This window comes from Protopterus annectens, chromosome 1.part2 (assembly GCF_019279795.1).
Source record: "Protopterus annectens isolate FY-2018-M chromosome 1.part2, PAN1.0, whole genome shotgun sequence".
Classification (NCBI taxonomy): domain Eukaryota; kingdom Metazoa; phylum Chordata; order Ceratodontiformes; family Protopteridae; genus Protopterus; species Protopterus annectens.
Genome location: NC_056727.1, coordinates 919,382,710 through 919,401,309, shown reverse-complemented (window position 1 = coordinate 919,401,309; position 18,600 = coordinate 919,382,710). Strand labels below are relative to the sequence as shown.

The 18,600-nt window shown below is 40.4% G+C and overlaps 1 protein-coding gene across 1 annotated transcript in view; it reads right to left on the bottom strand.

The window, feature by feature from the left end:
* Positions 1 to 664: 664 nt before the first annotated feature.
* The window catches only part of ACBD3 (acyl-CoA binding domain containing 3), a 764,756-nt gene continuing 746,820 nt past the window's right edge, over positions 665 to 18,600 (bottom strand). Inside the window, exon 8 of the mRNA XM_044059649.1 lies at positions 665 to 5,918. Within this exon, the coding sequence (XP_043915584.1) occupies positions 5,713 to 5,918 (206 nt within the window). The 3' untranslated portion in view covers positions 665 to 5,712. The remainder of the gene's footprint in view (positions 5,919 to 18,600) is intronic.

Here is an 18,600-nt window from a genome sequence, read left to right as displayed (position 1 = left end):
TCTACGCCATGGAGCTGGCTCACTAGGAACTGGAGTTACAGCTTTGTTGACCTGCTTGGCAGGAAACTCAACTTTTATGTTTTAAAACCTAATGGCAGGTAAGTCCAACCCTAACAACAGCTCTTTCTTTTCTTTCAAGTGATACATTTTCTAACCAGACTAAAGCAGTTACAATGCTAACATCTGTTACACAAAGGCAATCAAATAAAAGATAGGTACCCATAAGAAAGCAAGGATATTTTTCGGTTTTGGCATCTTATGTCTGGGTCTATGTGAATAGACATGGGCAAAATTTGGAAACTTCATGCTTTAAACTGATCTGTAAGTTTAGTGCATTATGCAGTGTACAGAGCTAGTTATATACTAAATCATTTTGTTCATGGTACAAATCAATGAAAATCAGTGATAGAGCTTGCCAATTAACATCAAAAGTTTGCTACTTGCAACTAAAACCTCACCTGATAAAAAAAGAAAGGCTGAAAAATAAGATGGCAATGCAGTATAAATACTTTTAAGGTTGGAAATGAATCACTGTAGACTGCATCAGACAGGGAAATTGCCCACTTCTCACTGTTTATCTATGAGAAATGTTTAATTACATTTTCAGTGATAAAGTGAGCACATGTTATAATTTACTAGATAGTGGAAAGATACGCAGCAAAGGTTTGCATTGTAAAGAACACTTTATAATAAAAATTTAGGATAATGCAACTTTGTAGCAAAAAAAAGTATCCAGAGAAGCACATGAATTGATACTGGAACATCTTTACACACTGGCAGACTTTCTGAGAATTTTAAATGACCCCCAAAAATCTGATCTCCCAGTACGTTTTATACTTTCAATTTGTTAAACAGCAATGAATGTAAAGTGTATATACAAACCATTTATCAAATAACATAAAATGCACTACAATGAAAAATTACCATGTAATTTACAACTGTATAGGTCTGCAGATGATTCAACAGAAATTTCAATTCCAGAAATAAGTCAAGGTAAATAGAAAACACACTGTACAATATAGAGACATATTTCAGTAACAAACAGGAACATATTTTTACACTGCCCTAGAGCTGACATAACCCATCCCCATCATCAATGAAACAGGTATGCACATCAATCATCCTGAAATAGTACAGCAGGTCCAAGTAAACTGCTATTCCTTATATAATACACCTTACAATGTAAATGTGAATTAAAAAAATGACTGGCTGCCTACTTAGTGTTCCCGCTTTCTATCCTCAGAAATTTAATGTCTGATTCATAAATCCAGGATTATAGCTGAGCTAGTAAGGAGAGGGTGCATACTATTGAAAAGAAATATAAGCAAAATAATGGAAAAAATATACATCTTAACTCTCCCCTCTACTTGTCAAGAGTATATAAATAGATTTGGTGATGTGCACTTTATTTCATTCTTAAGTCTATCTCCAGGTAAGATGAAGACATTTCAGTGTTACTTTCTTTTTTACGGTATCCTTTGTGAAGGAGTTTATTCTGGTATGGTAAACTTAACTTCTCCTCCCCTTTAAGTCCCATTTCAGCAGTGAAGAAGTGCATACCTAGCACAGACCATCTCAGCAGTATGCTTACAAATGTTTAACAGACACCTTTTATTCTCTTCAAGTTGTAAGAACAACGTTTAATGACACAATTCTTTACGCTATTTCTACTACTAGTACTGAAATAATGATTTGTTCAAAGAATTAAACTTTTCAAAAGGGAGTGGCATGGAAGACAAATGCCATGCTGTTTACACAAATGGATGCACCCTGCATGCTGCCATTTTCTGTGAGGTGGGGAAATAAAAGATTAGAGCAAAATTAAAAATATACAAGGCACCACGTAAGTGCTAGTCCTTTAATAAGACACTCCACTTAAAGCAAGCAGAACAGAAGGATGTCACAATTCAAAGGAAAGCCAACATTAAAATCCGTTTGTCCTCACAATTCTCAGACTACTTAGGGATAGTACATAATCAGTAAACAAACCAGGTCTTGCCATCAAACTTTACCCCTGATCTGCCTAGCAGTATGAAGTACAGGCTACCAAAGGATGCAAAACAAGCCTTCGGACATCAAACATAAAAAATAAATTCTTCCAAATCTTAATGTAAGGGAGGAAAGCATGATAAAATGAGTCACAATACCATATAATTTATTTGATTTACTCATTCCCAAATGACCAGTACAACACTTAAGCAGCCAGAAAGTCCTCTGAGCTACACTTGCAAAATACCAAACAGTGATCATTCATGTGAACTTTTATTTTAAGGCTTGCAGATTAAAGTCAGCAACAAGCTTTTTTTGACAGTTTTCTCTTCAGAAAGTGAAGCAAATGAAGAAAGAAAATTCCTCTTGATCTTTCAGGCATCCCCACAATCAAACTTCCACCAGCAAGACCCTCAATGGTGTCAGGTTTTCAGTTTGTATTTCAAGGCAGTTTGTTTCATTTGGTTTGTACTGAAGGCATTTAGTTTCTGACCATCCTCCTCCTAAATGTAAATAAGAGTAACACCGATGTCTTTCTAATGTTCATGTAGCTTGCACTCTACTTTTACCCTGTGTGTGTGTCACACTGCTTTGGCTACAGCAGCCAACCTGTGCTTGAGAGAGAAAGTACAAACACACGCAGTGTATGAATAAGGCTTGGCACACACTGAAAGCAATGCCTTCAAATTAAGACTAATCCAAAAGTCAGCTACATAACACAAACACCTTCAAAGGAGGACTAAACCAATTCTAAAGTCTGACATAAAATAAATTGACTCCCCCCTTCAGACAGATATCCGTAAACCAAAATGCCACATACTTCCCACATGAGGTACTCTCAAGATGTGGTTCCTCATCACCACATTAAATAGTGATACCTAATTTATTATATTCTGTTGCTAAAGGATAGAAAGCTGAGCTCCAAGCACTTCCTGCCTGAAAACTGCAGCAAAGTAAGTTATGAAATAAAATACCTATAGAAACAACAGTCAGTTCTAGAACATGCAGGGCAACAGAAGGCCAAGAAAAACTAAAAACACTTGTCTGAAGGGTGAATGCACAAATTACATATCACCCAATAAAACGGAAGAAAAGAGACGAGCCAGTCAAAATTTACTGTGAAAAGCAAGTCTGTAGAAAAAGTCATTTAGCATGGCTGTTCACATACCCCAAACACAAGACTCCAGTAATAATGAACTGAAACAGTTTTATGTACATTTTAATCTCTTGAGATGTTCAGGTCATGATTTAAAATGCATGACTTCCTAAACGCTGAGTGCTATTTTCCTTGAATGGAACCAGAAAACTAAGCCCAGAGCTATTCATTTTGAAAAAAAAATTATAATTAACTCAATCATGAGTTAAATGTTTTGAGTTGTGACCTTGTGTCAGTCTTACAAGTTCAGATGTTTCAATGCTCAAATCTCACTCATGCCTAGTAATTGTTAAAAAAAACAAACAAAAAAAAAAAATAACTGACTGAAATGAGATACTGCAGCAAACGTCACCTGAAAAAGGCTGAGAGTAGCAAGCAGTGGAGGCATTGTGTCTACTACTACTGGTAACATAAGGCACAGAAGCAGCAGCTACATTAAGTTGTGGTATTTGTTGCTACTCCAAAGGATTAGTAACTGTTAAAAAAACAAACTGAAATGAGATACTGCAGCAATCATGTCAACTGGAAAAGGCTGAGAGTAGCGAGCAGTGGAGGTATTGTGTCTACTACTACTACAGGTAACATACAGCACAGAAGCAGCAGCTACATTAAGTTGTGGTATTTGTTGCTACTCCAAAGGAGTGAGCACTATACGCTGATGACCCAGACTGAAGAATGTACACATCGACAGGAAAACTGAATAATGTATTCGTCATGCGTGGTGGATCCATGTCCAACATTGTACAGTACAAACCAAACAAGACAGCTTTTTCTCATAAAATACTGACTTATATTCATGATAGTGAGGGCACTGTCACTTCTAGTGCTCATGCCGTCATCCTCCTCCAGAATTTCAGTTCAGATGTAGATAACTGTCAGTTAAATCAGCTTATTAGACATTCAGGTTTTGGAACAGAGCTCTTACTCATAACAATTTACAAACTGTTAATGTAGCATAAACAAGTGTCTACCCCAAACATATTTAGTTAATTAGTCTACTGCACTCTGTGCAAATGTAATTTTTATACAAAAAGCACAAACACACTAGGGATGTGCAGAAATGTCTGGGATTATCAAAGCCTTCTACTAAACCAAGAAAGTGGTACATCAATTCACAGGAACACTTCTGGACAAATAAAAATGTTAACTGCTGCTCTAAATAACGACAATTTGAGGAACAGAGCTTTCTACATATTACACCAAGAATGGTATGACACAGTGCTAAAGTTTGGATTAAGGAATCTTAGAAACCTACAAAGGATGCCAATTAATATGTCCTACATTCCATTTCAGTTTAGGAATATAAACTTTAATTTGACTTGGCAATGTGTACCTACACACAAATGCCACAATGCAGCAATCTCAGGGAATAAGATGCATACTACCTTAGAACAGGGTGACTATACATGATACCACAGGACAGACCCCAGTTTGTCTGTCTGACAGAGAAAAAAATTCCTATGGATGCACTGCCAATTTTGAAAACTCATCAAATTTTTTTTTTTATGAGATACTACCCTTCACTTCTTACTGATCCTTGCCCAAATTAAATTGTACAAGTTATAATTCCAAGAAGCCCATTACAAACATTAAACGTCAACACTGCACTTGAAGAGACTGGATGGATAACTTGAAGTTTGAAATGTAAATGGTAAAATATGACAGTATATAGTACTCTCAGACCATCTGACTGGATGACTTTGTTTAATGTAATGTAATGACACAACTTTTTTAAGTGCTGGACTCTATACAAAATTTAGTTTCAGATAAGTTCTGATTAAATATCTAGCATGTCATAAAAGCAATGTGCAGTAATTTATTCCACTTTAAATTTATCCAATCAGCATTTCGGATTACCCTATAAATTCTTGTATTTTTAACAAATGCCACTTCAAATTTACATACATGCAAGACCTCTACTGTGCCCTGCTAGACCTTTGGATGTGGACAGCATATTTGAATACACTATCCTTCTACAAAGTGGACCTCAGCAGCTGAAACTGAAGGCTCTGGTGAAGCACTTCTGTATCCTTAGACTTGGGTTTCAAAAAACTGTCAGCTTAAAAGAGCGTAACTAAGTACTAAGACTCTGCCTTCTTAATGGTACAGATTCTTTAGGACTTGCACATCTTGTGTGAATTATGCCAAACTTTTCAAGCAGTGCTCTTCAGGTTAGGACTGCGTATGCTGTTACTAAATGTTTTACTTGCAAGAAATACATAATTTGCAGCAGTGTGAACCTGTGAGGAGGCATCTGTATTCCCATAAAAAGTAATTTAATTTCTTACAGCTTTTTAGAAATAAATACAACAAGGAACAAGCAGATGAACTTGAACAAACATATTAGGGGACATTTGTAAGATGTTAGAATACAGCAGTTATGACGCTTTGGTTACAAATTTCTCATCAGCAACTTTCAACTACTTTGACCAAGCTTGGACATCAAGCTGCACTTTTCACTCCACTAGACAAATTCCAGTACTAACAAGAGTGTCAATAGTGCTTCTAGGAGAAATAGAACTTCTTCTTTCCACATATCCCAAGTGTTCACTATTACCGTCACACCTTTATCTAGTATAATATACTCTGTAGTAAACAGTTTTTGATCTCCAGAGAGAGTAAGAATTGTCAAATTTTAGAAGATATACTCCTCTTCCTGGGTACTGATGACTGCCAGCATACACTTCCTCATGACAGTCCCGTCTATACACTGGCACAATCTCATCGACTTGAGGCTTGTTAGTATTCTTTTTGGCTTTTTCTTCACTGTTTTCTGAGGAAAATACATACCATAATAAATAAATCTTAATGTCATACTTATTATATCAAACACATTACATCATGCAGTACAAACTGATGGTCACTCATCAAGTAAAAAAAGCAGACTGCTGGGTAAACTATTATTGTTTCTACTTGCAGTATATTTACTGCTTTTTACTGAAAAAAAAAACAAAACTTTTTTTAGAAACAAATGACACAAGTTAAATCTACCTTTATGGACCATGATAATGTCTACAGTAGTGAAACATGATGAACAACTAATCCTCCACAGGGGTGTAGACACTTTTTTTTTTCAATTTGCACTCTAAGTTTTAGTACTGCTACCCCCCCCCCCACTCCAGCATACATGTTGCCCAGCCCCCATTAGCCCCTAAATAATAGGGTCTATATTATATAAACGAAGCATTAAAATGTCGACTCACCGTTGATCGACCCCTATTTCTCGAAACTGCACGTCGAACCCTCAAATCATCTATTTCTTTGGAATGGAAAGAAATTGGTAGCCCAAACACACACACAGCACATTACAGCAAACACTATTAAAGTGGGGCCCCCCCACACCCCCTAACTAAATATACTAACTCCAAGATTGCACTACAGTCGGGAAAAGGGCAGATTTAAAAGAATGGCAACCGATTTCTTTCCCTTCTAAAGGAATTGATGATTTGGCCGTTCGATGTTGTGCAGCTTTCAGAAATAGAGGGTCGATCAAAATGAGTTGCCATTTTAATGCTTTGTTTATATAATATAGAACCAAATAATAGCATTCTCTCACATGTCCACACAAAATTTTAACTGGCATTTAGTAGCAACAATGCGTTCAGACCAAGTATCTCACATACCACAGCTAACTTGTAGACTGACTACTGATGGAGATGTCTGCAGCACTTATTTTGGCTGACAACAGCCTAAACTGTTTGAAGGAAGCAATCCCCTTCCAGTCTGACTGGAAGCCAGCCGAAGTCATTTGCAGCAAGAATTTCCTTTGCCCTTGCACCCAAAACATAACCTAATCATTCATAAAAAGTGATGGCCATCCCTCTACTCCATGCCTCAAAACACACCACAGCTGCTACTACAAGACTTCACGAAAACAATGCCCTACAGGTTCATGGGTTAATACTAAATTCACCAAATAGACCAGCAAGGCAGAACGGAGTTCAATTTCCTTTATTTAGTACCTTAACAGACTAGTTTCGGCAAAAATGCCTTCTTCAGTGTAGGACAGTACATTCAAGTTCCTTATGCTCATCCATTTAAATACAAACCATGAGCCAATAGGACAAATAGGCTCATTAATATTAATGAATAAAGAGATATTTTTTCTGGTAGTGTGGTGATAACAAAATACAATATGTGACTCTGCAGTGAGATACAGTCAAAAAACAGGACATATCAACCATATTTAAATTTAAGGAATTGTGTTGCACTTAAGGTAATGTGACATAATATATATATGTATAAAGACATATATATTTCTTGACCATAGACAGCATCTATTAAACAAATGTGGGTCAATAGTAACCATAATAATTTTTTAAATCAGCTACCTATATCGTATATATTCACAACCAAAACCAGCATTAGCGCTGTTTGGCAAACTTTCATAATCATGATGTGCAAAGTATAGAATATAACACTCCAATGAAACACATTAAAGTCCAAGGACATAACAACCCTGAGAAAATATTCAAGAAATGAATTAAAGTGGAATAGTGTAAAATCACATATATATGTAAATGCATGTATAATATGTGACCACAACCAACGTCTGCTAGATAAATACTTGCCATACGAACATTAGTAATTTAACACGTGAATTAGCTATGTTGAATGGTTCAACTACCCTGACCCCCATACTACCATTAATGCTGGTTGGCAAACCCATATGGCTTGATGTAACGAACATGAATCCAACAAGGCAAAATTAGGATAAATTGGTATGTTTATATATGCGAATATATATTAATTTTCAAAATCTAAATAGCCCATCCATATTGAACTAATAGGTCAACAGGGTTATAAAGAAATACACATAATCTGCTATAAGTGATCATTTAAACCCGGATGGAACAAAGCCCCCAGAGTTGTGATCCAATATTTTTCTTTTTGATCCAATAAACCATGCCAGCCTTGTTTGTTAGTTCTTTCTCCAGATATGCGATCAATGACCATGAAACTAAATTTAGCCTGTGGATGTTTACGTGTGTGTTGATATAGGGCACTGGTCTCCTTATGGTTCCTGACATCACTACGATGTTCATTCATTCTATATCTCAATGCTCTGGAAGTTTGGCCTACATAGAATGCCCCGCAATAACAAGAAGCAAGGTACACCACCCAATCACTACTACAATTTCCAAAGGTCTTTATATTAAATATCCTACTGGTATTGCGACTGGAAAACTCCTTAGATTTGGGCATGTATGAACAGGAGCCACAATGTCCACAGGGAAAAGAACCAAAAAGTTCATCACCATGTAGCGTAAGTTGTTTGTAGATAGTCCCCCCACTTGCCATATGCTTGAAGTGTGATAGGTAGGAGCCCAAAGTTTATTAAAGTGGGGCCCCCCACACCCCCTAACTAAATATACTAACTCCAAGATTGCACTACAGTCGGGAAAAGGGCAGATTTAAAAGAATGGCAACCGATTTCTTTCCCTTCTAAAGGAATTGATGATTTGGCCGTTCGATGTTGTGCAGCTTTCAGAAATAGAGGGTCGATCAAAATGAGTTGCCATTTTAATGCTTTGTTTATATAATATAGAACCAAATAATAGCATTCTCTCACATGTCCACACAAAATTTTAACTGGCATTTAGTAGCAACAATGCGTTCAGACCAAGTATCTCACATACCACAGCTAACTTGTAGACTGACTACTGATGGAGATGTCTGCAGCACTTATTTTGGCTGACAACAGCCTAAACTGTTTGAAGGAAGCAATCCCCTTCCAGTCTGACTGGAAGCCAGCCGAAGTCATTTGCAGCAAGAATTTCCTTTGCCCTTGCACCCAAAACATAACCTAATCATTCATAAAAAGTGATGGCCATCCCTCTACTCCATGCCTCAAAACACACCACAGCTGCTACTACAAGACTTCACGAAAACAATGCCCTACAGGTTCATGGGTTAATACTAGCCTAGTGATCCAATGGTCAGTTTGTAGCCTAGTGTCAGAACCCAAAACTGTAAGTACCCACTGACATGAACAATACATAGTTTTGACCTCCCTCTCACTAAGGACATGAGGGGTCTGACTTGAGGTGTATTAACAATTGCCCATCCATTCACCCAGCTTATGTTTAAAGAGGGTCAGGGAGCACACTATTATAACAGAGGCATTCTGTATGATAGTTATCTGTCTTCACTAGGAGGTCCTATTTATGTTTTGATGGAAGTTTAAGTCTCTCTCGAGTGTGTGTGTGAAGGGTGCCTGTTTTCTGGACATGCAAGAGATTGATTAGGACTGGATCTTTTGAGGCTCTGTAGTCCAAGACAGAGTTCTTCTCTCAAGGGTATCTAGGAAACAGAAAAGTGACAGGATGCATTAGGGTGGTCTGAGTAGCTCAAGAAGGATATGTCCTTGATTGCCTTAGTGAGGAAACAATGCAGCCTCTCAAGTGGATGCACCAAAGAGGCCCTTATACTCTATTACGGGCCTGACGAGGGTGTATAGCAGCACAATAACTTCCTCTGATCTAGAAGACACACCTGTGGGGATTAGTCTGAACAGATAAAATGATAACCTGACAACAGATGCATGGTGATCGAAGGATAGTTCACTGTCAATGAAAGTGCCCAGATCCTGAATCAGTTCAGTTTTTAAAGGGGCATCACCTATGTGATGTGGTAGGTGTATGGGTGGACAGTTATACCAAAGGACACAATGCTGCATTTCTTGGCATTTAGTTTAAGGCCATAGTCTTGGTACTACTTGCTGATACGCGCAAGTCCCTCTTGAAGGACCTGGACATCAGAGGGGGAGTTTTTGACAGCAACAAGCTTGAAGATCACTCTAATGTTCTGTAATGAAATATACAGGACTTTTGCATCCAATGTATTAAGATCTCATGAAATTCTTTCTGCCAAATTTTGTATGCAAAGTGATGAACGAGCAGAACTTCACAACACTGCCCAAAATGAAAAACAAGTATGGTGCAAAAAGTCACACTGTGGCAGTCAGCACACATGAACTAAAGCCACTGGGGTGAGTTTTTGAAAGGGATATGCAAAAAGTACAGTTGTGTACACTTACCATAAATGTAGATGTTCGAGTGTATTCACTGTTGCAGTCATTACATCTGGGTAATCTGCTGGCAGGTTGCCCTCAGTCGGCCTGATTAACAAAGTCTTGGGTCCTGCGTCAGTTGCTGTCCCTTCTTCCATAACGTCAGGTCGTCAGGGGTATAAAACATGCAGCCAATGCCATTACATCAGTTTTTCTTGCCCCAGATGTCAGGTGACCCCCAAATGGGGAGCAAAAAAAAAAATGCAAAACACAAAAAATATACCTCCAAACAAAAGCAAATACACCCAAAAAGGCTTTTAATCATAGTAAAAGAAAGGAGAAGTATAGTAAGAGAAAAACAGGGGGCTGGAGGGTGGGTAACCAGGACTGCAACAGTGACTACACTCCAACATCTACATTTATGGTAAGTGTACACAACTGTACTATGTTCTTCATGTTTCACTGGTGCAGTCATTACATTTGGGTAGAATCCCAAAGCTATGGTTGGGAGGATGGATTTATACAGCATTAGGAGCAGCTATAAGGCCCTGCAGGACAGCAGTGGCAAAGCCAGCTCTGGATTTAGAGTAGAGAGGTAAATGGTAATGCTTGGTGAACGTATGAACTGAGCTACAGGTAGCAGCTTCTAGGATGTCTCTGGTAGGAACCCCTCTGAGAAAGGCTGCAGAAGTAGATGCAGCCCTGGTGGAATGAGACCTGATCCCATTGGGGATAGGCTTACCATGGTGCATATAGCAGAATCAAATACAATGGCTTATCCATTTGGAAATAGTCTGCTTTGAAATAGCCTTTCCCTCTGCCCCTGCAGCAAATGCCACCAATAGTTGTTCAGATTTTCTTAGAGATTCTGTCCTGTTTAAGTAGAACCTAAGTGGTCTGTATACATCCAATGAATGCAGAATCCGCTCACCCTTGTTGTGTGGATTGGGGAAGAAAGTTGACAGATGAATGGTCTGATTAAGAGCCACACTGGATACCACCTTAGGCTTGAAAGACGGATTAGTCCTGAGAGCCACCCTGTCTGGATGAAAAATAATGAAAGGCTCCACTGCCATAAGAGCCTGTAATTCTGAAATCCTTCTAGCTGAAGTGACTGCTAAAAGGAAAGCTGTTTTCCAGGAGAGAAATTTTAGGTCTGCAGTAGCAGCTGGCTCAAAAGGAGGGAGAGTGAGTTTTTCCAAAACAAAATTGAGGTCCCATGCAGGAGTTGGTGCTCTCCTAGGAGGTCTTAAATTTTTGGCCCCTCTGAGATACTGCTTTAGCAGAGGATGAGAGAAAAGGGGAGGTTCTGTGTTGTAATGAGCTGAAATGGCAGAGGCATGGGTTTTTATGGAAGAAAAGAATAGGCCCTTGTGAAGCATCTCAGTCAAGTATTGCAGAATCTGAGGAATATTGGGCATTGCTGTGCTTATTCCTTGTGACTGGTTCCAGGCACAGAATCTTTTCCATTTGTCACCATAAGATTTTCTAATACTAGGTCTTCTAGCCTACAAAATGATATCCATAACTGGTTTGCTGAGGGATGCCAAGGGTGAAATTAGTTGATTACCCATGCTGCAAGATTCAAAGTTTGGAGCTGCGTGTGTAGAATTTGGTAGTTCTGCTGAGACAGTAGGTAAGGTCTCTGAGGCAGGTGACACATTGCGCAGGAGTGGGTACCAGTGTTGGCGAGGCCAGTGTGGGGCAATCAGAATCATTTTTGGTTTGTCCTGTATGACTTTTAGTAGAACTTTGGAGGGCAGAGGCGGAAAAGCATAGACTGAGAGTTTTTTCCAGCTGAATGATGGAGCATCCACTTTCCAAGCTTTTTTTGTGATGAATTCTTGTGCAGAATTTGTCCAACTGATAGCTCTGGGGTGAGGCAAAAAGATCTATGTCTGGGTTCCCCCATTTGCGTGTCAACATGTTGAAAACTTGTGGTTCCAGTTTCCACTCGTGTGGGTCCATAAGATTTCTGCTTAGTTCGTCTGCCAGCGTAATTAGCTTTCCTGGCATGAATTGAGCTTGTAGTTGTATCTGATAGGTCAAGGCCGTGTTCCATGATGCCATGGCTAGTCTGCAAAGGGGGTAGGAATGTGTACCCCCCTGCTTATTTATGTACCGCATAACTGTGGTGTTGTCTGTCTTTATCTGAAGTTGTCCTGGATGAAGGTAGTCCTTGAAGGCTGTCAGAGCATTCTGTACAGCTAGCATCTCTTTCTGATTTATATGTAGGTGCATTTGATTTGGGCTCTATTTGCCCTGAATGCACTTCCCTGCCAGATGGGCCCCCCAAGCATAGTCTGATGCGTCTGTTAGGGTTTGGGCAGCAGGGGGTGGAGTGAATGGCAGTCCCTTGTTTTGGTGGCAGGCCTCTGCCCACCATAGGAACTCCAGTTGCAGGCAAGGTATAATAGGAATCATTGTTTCCAGGCTGTGACAATGCTGACTCCATAAACTTTTTAAGTACAACTGAAGTTTCCTCATATGCAGTCTTGCAAATGGAATTAGAAGAATGCAGGAGGCCATGTATCCCAAAGCCTGCAGAATTTGTCTTGCAGATAGCAGAGTTTTTGTGGCCACCTGTTTGAAGTAAATCATCAATTGAATTTGCTTTTCTGGCGTAAGGTAAGCCATCTGGGCAGTTGTATTCAAGCTTGCACCAAGGAATGCAATTTTTTGAGAGGGTACCAGTTGTGATTTCTTTTCGTTTATGGTGTACCCTAGACAAGTTAGAACCCTTTTTACAAATGCCAGATGCTTTAGAAGAATGTCCTTGTTTTCTGCCTGAATTAGACAATCATCCAGGTATGGATATATCTGAATATTTCTTTGCCTGCAACATGCAATTACTGGTGCCAAGCACTTTGTGAAGACCCTGGGCGCAGTAGATAAGCCAAAGGGCAGTGCAGAGAACTGGTAATGCAAGTAGTCTGCTTTGAAGCGGAGGTATCTTCTGCAAGATTCCCTGATTGGGATATGCAGGTATGCCTCTTAAGTCTAGAGTTACCAACCAGGCATCTTTGCCTAGCATAGATAAGTAACTGTTGAAGAGTCAGCATCTTGAATTTTGATATGTCCAGAAATGTGTTTAGAGTGGATAAGTCCAGAATTGGACGCCATGATTTGTCTTTTCTGGGTACCAGGAAAAGTCTGGAATAGAAACCTTGTCCCTTTTCTTCTTCTGGTACTGGCTGAATAGCCCCCATGTTCATGAGGGACAGAACTTGTTTCTGGGCCTCTGCCCACTGATTTGGGGGCAGATCTGGCCATCCGTTTGGGATTGGCGATGTGTGGAAGTGAAATCTGTATCCCTGGGATACTGTATTTTAAACCCACTTGTCCTGGGGTAATAAGTTGCCAGTTTCTTGCATGAAGTGCTAGTTTTCCCCCCAAAGGGGCGGCTAAGAGGTAAGTGCTTGGTGATCGTAGAGGGAAGTCATTGAGACTGTTTACCATAGGGAGGTGCCTTGTTGCTTCCTGATTTGGAGGTGGAGGTACCCCATTGTTTTGTTCTAAAAGTTCCTTTTGACTGAAACCTGGAGCCTTTGGAATGTCTTGATTTGACTTGAGCGGCTCTCGAGGAGACTGGAAAGGACCAGTTCTTAGTAGGCTAGTGCCTACTAAATCTTGGAGGTTGCACTTGTAAGAAACTTTCACAGTTTGCATAGATTTAGCTTTATCTTCCATCTTTTTTAACACTTCTTTAGCCTTATTACCAAAGAGACGGTCCTGTTGTAAAGGAGCATCCAACAATTTTGCTTTAACATGGTCAGGCAGAGTTTGCTCTTTGAGCCAAGCATGCCTTCTCAGCACAGATCCAGTTACAGCAGCCCTGCAAGAGGCCTCCAAGGAATCAAAACCACATTGCAAAGTAGGTTTTCCAACTTGTTCAGCTGAATGCAATAAATCCTGCAAATCTTTGTTTTCCACACAGTCAGAGATTAACATCATTTTCTGTTTAAGTAGTCCCATGATATGCTGTTGATATTTAAGCATATGAAATTGACAGTTTAAAGACCTGATTGCAAAGGTTGTACATGTGTAAACATTCTTACCCCATCTATCCAGTGCCCTGGAATCTCTATCAGAAGGAGTAGGATTTTTGGCAGAAGAGGCCTTAATGCCCTTGAGACTCTGAGAAATGGTTTCAGCATCAGCAACAGGGTTTTTGAAAAGGAATTTATGGGAGTCAGGAACCCTGTAGTATCTGTATGGCTTACAAGGAGCCAGAGGCAGAGAATCAGGAGTCATACTAGATTTTGAAAAAACATCAACAACAATGTCTAGAACAGGAGGTATAGCCAAAGGCCTATGCTGAAGAAGTAGAAGAAAATCCCTAAGTCTCTTTTTAGAGTCAGAGAAAACCTGACTTTCCCAGTGGAAATGTTCCCTTAAGGCATGTAAAATTACCCCAAAACAAAAATCCTCAGGGGGAGAGGCAGAAGGAATGGAATCCTCTGCATCAGAGTCCTCATAAGTAGGAATAGACAAATCCTGTTCATTAGAAGAGGCAGAAGAAATAGAATCCTGTTCAGAAGTTTCATAATCAATGTCTTGCCTAGGCCTCTTAGAAGGAGGGGGTTGGCTACTCCTGATCAGAGTAATTAAATCTTCAGCCAGTTTGATCATTTGTTTTTTACGCATAGGGGCCTGCAGATGTGGCTCAGGCATCGTTTTTTTAGACAGAGATTTAGATTTTGGCCTTAGTTTTCAAGATGGCATTGGTCTAATATACAAATCTTTAGGCCTGAAAACACCCTCAGAAGCCGGTGCCTGCACAGCGGCTCCGGACCCATCTAAGGTAGAGACATCCACAGGTTCCAGAACTGAAGCATCTCGTGGCATACCAGACTCCGAATGGGTCTCAGTAGAGGCCTGCGAATCAGAAGTAGCGGGTATCAGGGGCTGCGAAAGCGCCTCACTGAGTACCGGCGACTGGCTTAGGAGAAGCGTCGTCGTCGGTTTTGGACCTCGACGGTCTGTCTGTCTTTTTCTTTGCAGTTTTCAGGTAGTCCAGTAGTCGGATTGCTAACCGACGACATTTCTGGATAGTTAAATCTTGAGCCAAAATATTGAGAAGCAAAAATATACAGACGTTTAATTGTGCGTTGATTAAATTTAGCACAAAACCGATAGCAAGGCAAATTGTGGTCAGGGCCTAGGCAAGGAATACAGTACAAATGAAAATCCTTATGAGGTATTTGCTTCCCACAAGTAATGCAATTATTAACTTTTACTGACATCGCTAAGGAGCAAGAAAATGTTTCCCCAATGGGGTACTTAGCTTTTAGTTGAAGACGTTGGTTCTGAAACTCGAAAACAAAAATTTCAGGAGTCGGCCGACCGGCACTTGCGAACTGCTTCTGTTTCGGGCACTGCGTGGCAGGAAAGACTGATGTAATGGTGTCAGCTGCATGTTTTATACCCCTGACGACCTGACGTCATGGAAGAAGGGACAGCAACCGATACAGGAACCAAGACTTTGTTAATCAGGCCAACTGTGGGCAACCTGCCAGCAGATTACCCAAATGTAATAACTGCAGCAGTGAAACACGAAGAACATCTCTATCTAACATTTTGTTACATTTTCCAGTAACAGCAGGTTACTCAACTACAAAACAAAAGAAGACTGCAATTATATCCTCAGTGCTACCAGTGCAGCACACCTCTGAATCTGACCACCACAACTTTAGCCATTTTAAAGTATTACCAATGAAAAAATACATGTTTTATTCTCATGAAACCTAGAGAACTTGGATTTACTGACAGCTTAAAGAAACGTTTTGGCAAAATATGCATGTAACATAAAGGGCAGAAGTACACAATGGTAACCAAAATGAAGAGCAGCTGTAATGCAAAAATTCACACTGCGGCAGTGGGCACATGAACCTCAGCCACTGGGGCCAGTCTTTGAAAGATTAGTCTTCCCCAACCTTAAGATTCCACAACAAAAGTTGCTAGTCATTATCAACAGGATATTCAGGTACAATCAAACGCACATTAGACTGCAATTCTAACTTCAGACCTTCCAGCAGCAAACCTTTGCCACGTGGCTTTAATTGCTTGAAAAAGAAGTTATATCTTACCATAATGTCCATCTGTGTTGTTGATCTTCGTTCATTCATTACTGATGGGTTATCAGTTCCATCCTCAGAACCGAGCCGGCCTTATACCAAGCTTGCATCAGCCAAAAACACTCGAGCCAAGATCCTACTCAGAATGCTCTGCTCCCTGTTACCTCAGATCAAGTTTGCAAGTTGACAGACAAAAGTAGAGGCTACCTCTGGTCATAACAGACCTATAATAAAGGAGTATATGAGATCAACCAGGAACCGACGGAGGGTGGGGAGTAACTAATGAACAAAGGTCAACAACACAGATGGAACGTTATGATAAGACATAACTTCTTTATCTGATGTTGTTAATCTTCATTCATTCATAACTGATGGGACAGAGTCCCCAGCTACCTGTATCCCTGGGTGGCCCTCATGGAAGGACACTCCTAAGCACCATGGAGCCAAAAGAAGCTCTACCTCTGGAGGCCAAATCCAATTTGTAACGGAAGGATAAAAGTATGAGGTTTGGCCCAAGTCGCAGCTGAGCAAATATTATTGAGGGAAGCCCTAGCATAGAAAGCTGCTGAAGTTGCCATAAACCTTGTAGAATGTGCTTTCACTCTGTGAGGCAAGGTGATATTGTTCTTGTTGTAGATAAAGGTAATGCAATTTCTCAACCATGACGCCAATGTAACTTTTGAGACAGAATGACCTAGTCTTGGTCCAGAAAAGGCCAGAAATAGTTGGTCTGATTTAAGGGTAGATTTTGTTCTGTCCAGATAAAATCCTATTTGCCTATGAACATCCAGGGAGTTCAGGCAATACTCTCCCTTGTTAGAATGGTTAGGAAAAAATACTGGGAGGTCAATAAACTGGTTGATAGACCACTCTGACACCACTTTTGGTAAAAAGGAAGAATTAGTTCTCATTGATACTCTATCCTTATGGAAGACAAGGTAGGGACATCTGATGCATAAGGCTTGAAGTTCTGACAAACATCTGGCCGATGTGATTGCAACTAGAAACAAAGTTTTCCAAGAGAGGTACTTTAAATCACATGAAGACGCAGGTTCAAAGGGGGGAGCTGTTAGGGCTTGTAGAACCAAGGCCAAATCCCAAGGCTGTACTGGTTCTCTAAAGAGAGGTTTTAGGTGAAGAACACCCTTCAAGAAAGTCTTACAGAGTCTATGTGACATGAGTGAAAAATCCTGAAAATTTGAAATGGCAGCTAAATGAACAGGAATAGTAGAGGCTGACATCCCAGATTGGAAAATATGTGATAAGTAATCTAAAACTACTGAAACTGGGGCCGAGAAAGGGTCTAATTGTTTATTTGCTGCCCATAATGAAACCCTTTTCCATTTATTGAGATAGATTAGTCTGGTGGACGATTTATGAGATGCGATAAGAATATTGCACACCGGGGACGAGAGGTTATCTTGCTTGGCAATCATAGGAAGTGGAGAAACCAAGCTGTCAGCTTCAGGGTTGTTAGATTGGGATGAGTCAGACCCTGCAGATGGGAGATCAACGTTGGCAATGGATTTAGGCTCCATGGTCGATCTAGCAGGTGCGGCCAGAGAAAGGGGAAGCAGACTTGTCGAGGTCAATATGGAGCAATGAGGATCACTTTGCTTTTCAACTGCTGTGCTTTCTTCAGAAACTGGGAGATGAGGGGGAGAGGAGAATAAGCATAAAGCAGACCTGTGGGCCAAGCGTGGACTAGAGCATCTCTTGGTAACTGTTCCCGAGGGGGGATCAGGGCAAAATAGTTGCTGCACTTGTAGTTGGCTGGTGAAGCGATTAAGTCGCATCAAGGCTGGCCCCAGCGGTTGAAAATGTTTGCTGCTATCAGAGGGTTGAGGGACAACTCATGAGGGTTGTAGAATGCACCTGCTCAACTTGTCCGCTATCACGTTGGAGCTCCCAGAAATGTGCATTGCAATTAGAAAGCGGTTGGAAGCTATCGCCCATTGCCATATTCTCAAGGCCTCTCTGCATAACAGATAAGATCTGGTGCCCCCTTGTTTGTTGATGTACCAGACCACTGCCATATTGTCTGACTGGATCACAACAGTCCTTGACGGAAGGATAGAATGGAATGCTTGCAATGCTAGTAGCACTGCTCTCAGTTCCAGGACACTGACATGCAAAAGGGCCTCTGTCTACGACCAGGTGCCTTGGACTGAGTTTCCCTGACATAGCCACCCCCCCCCCCCCAATCAGGGAGGCATCGGTGGTCACCGTGGCTTTTGGTTGATGGGGGCTGAAGGGGCAAAACCATTGTTGGGGGTTTCGAGACATCCACCAGAGCAAATCTTGCTTGCATCTCTGAGTTACACTTATCTGAAAAGACAAAGGGTGTTATAGAGAGCACCACTGAG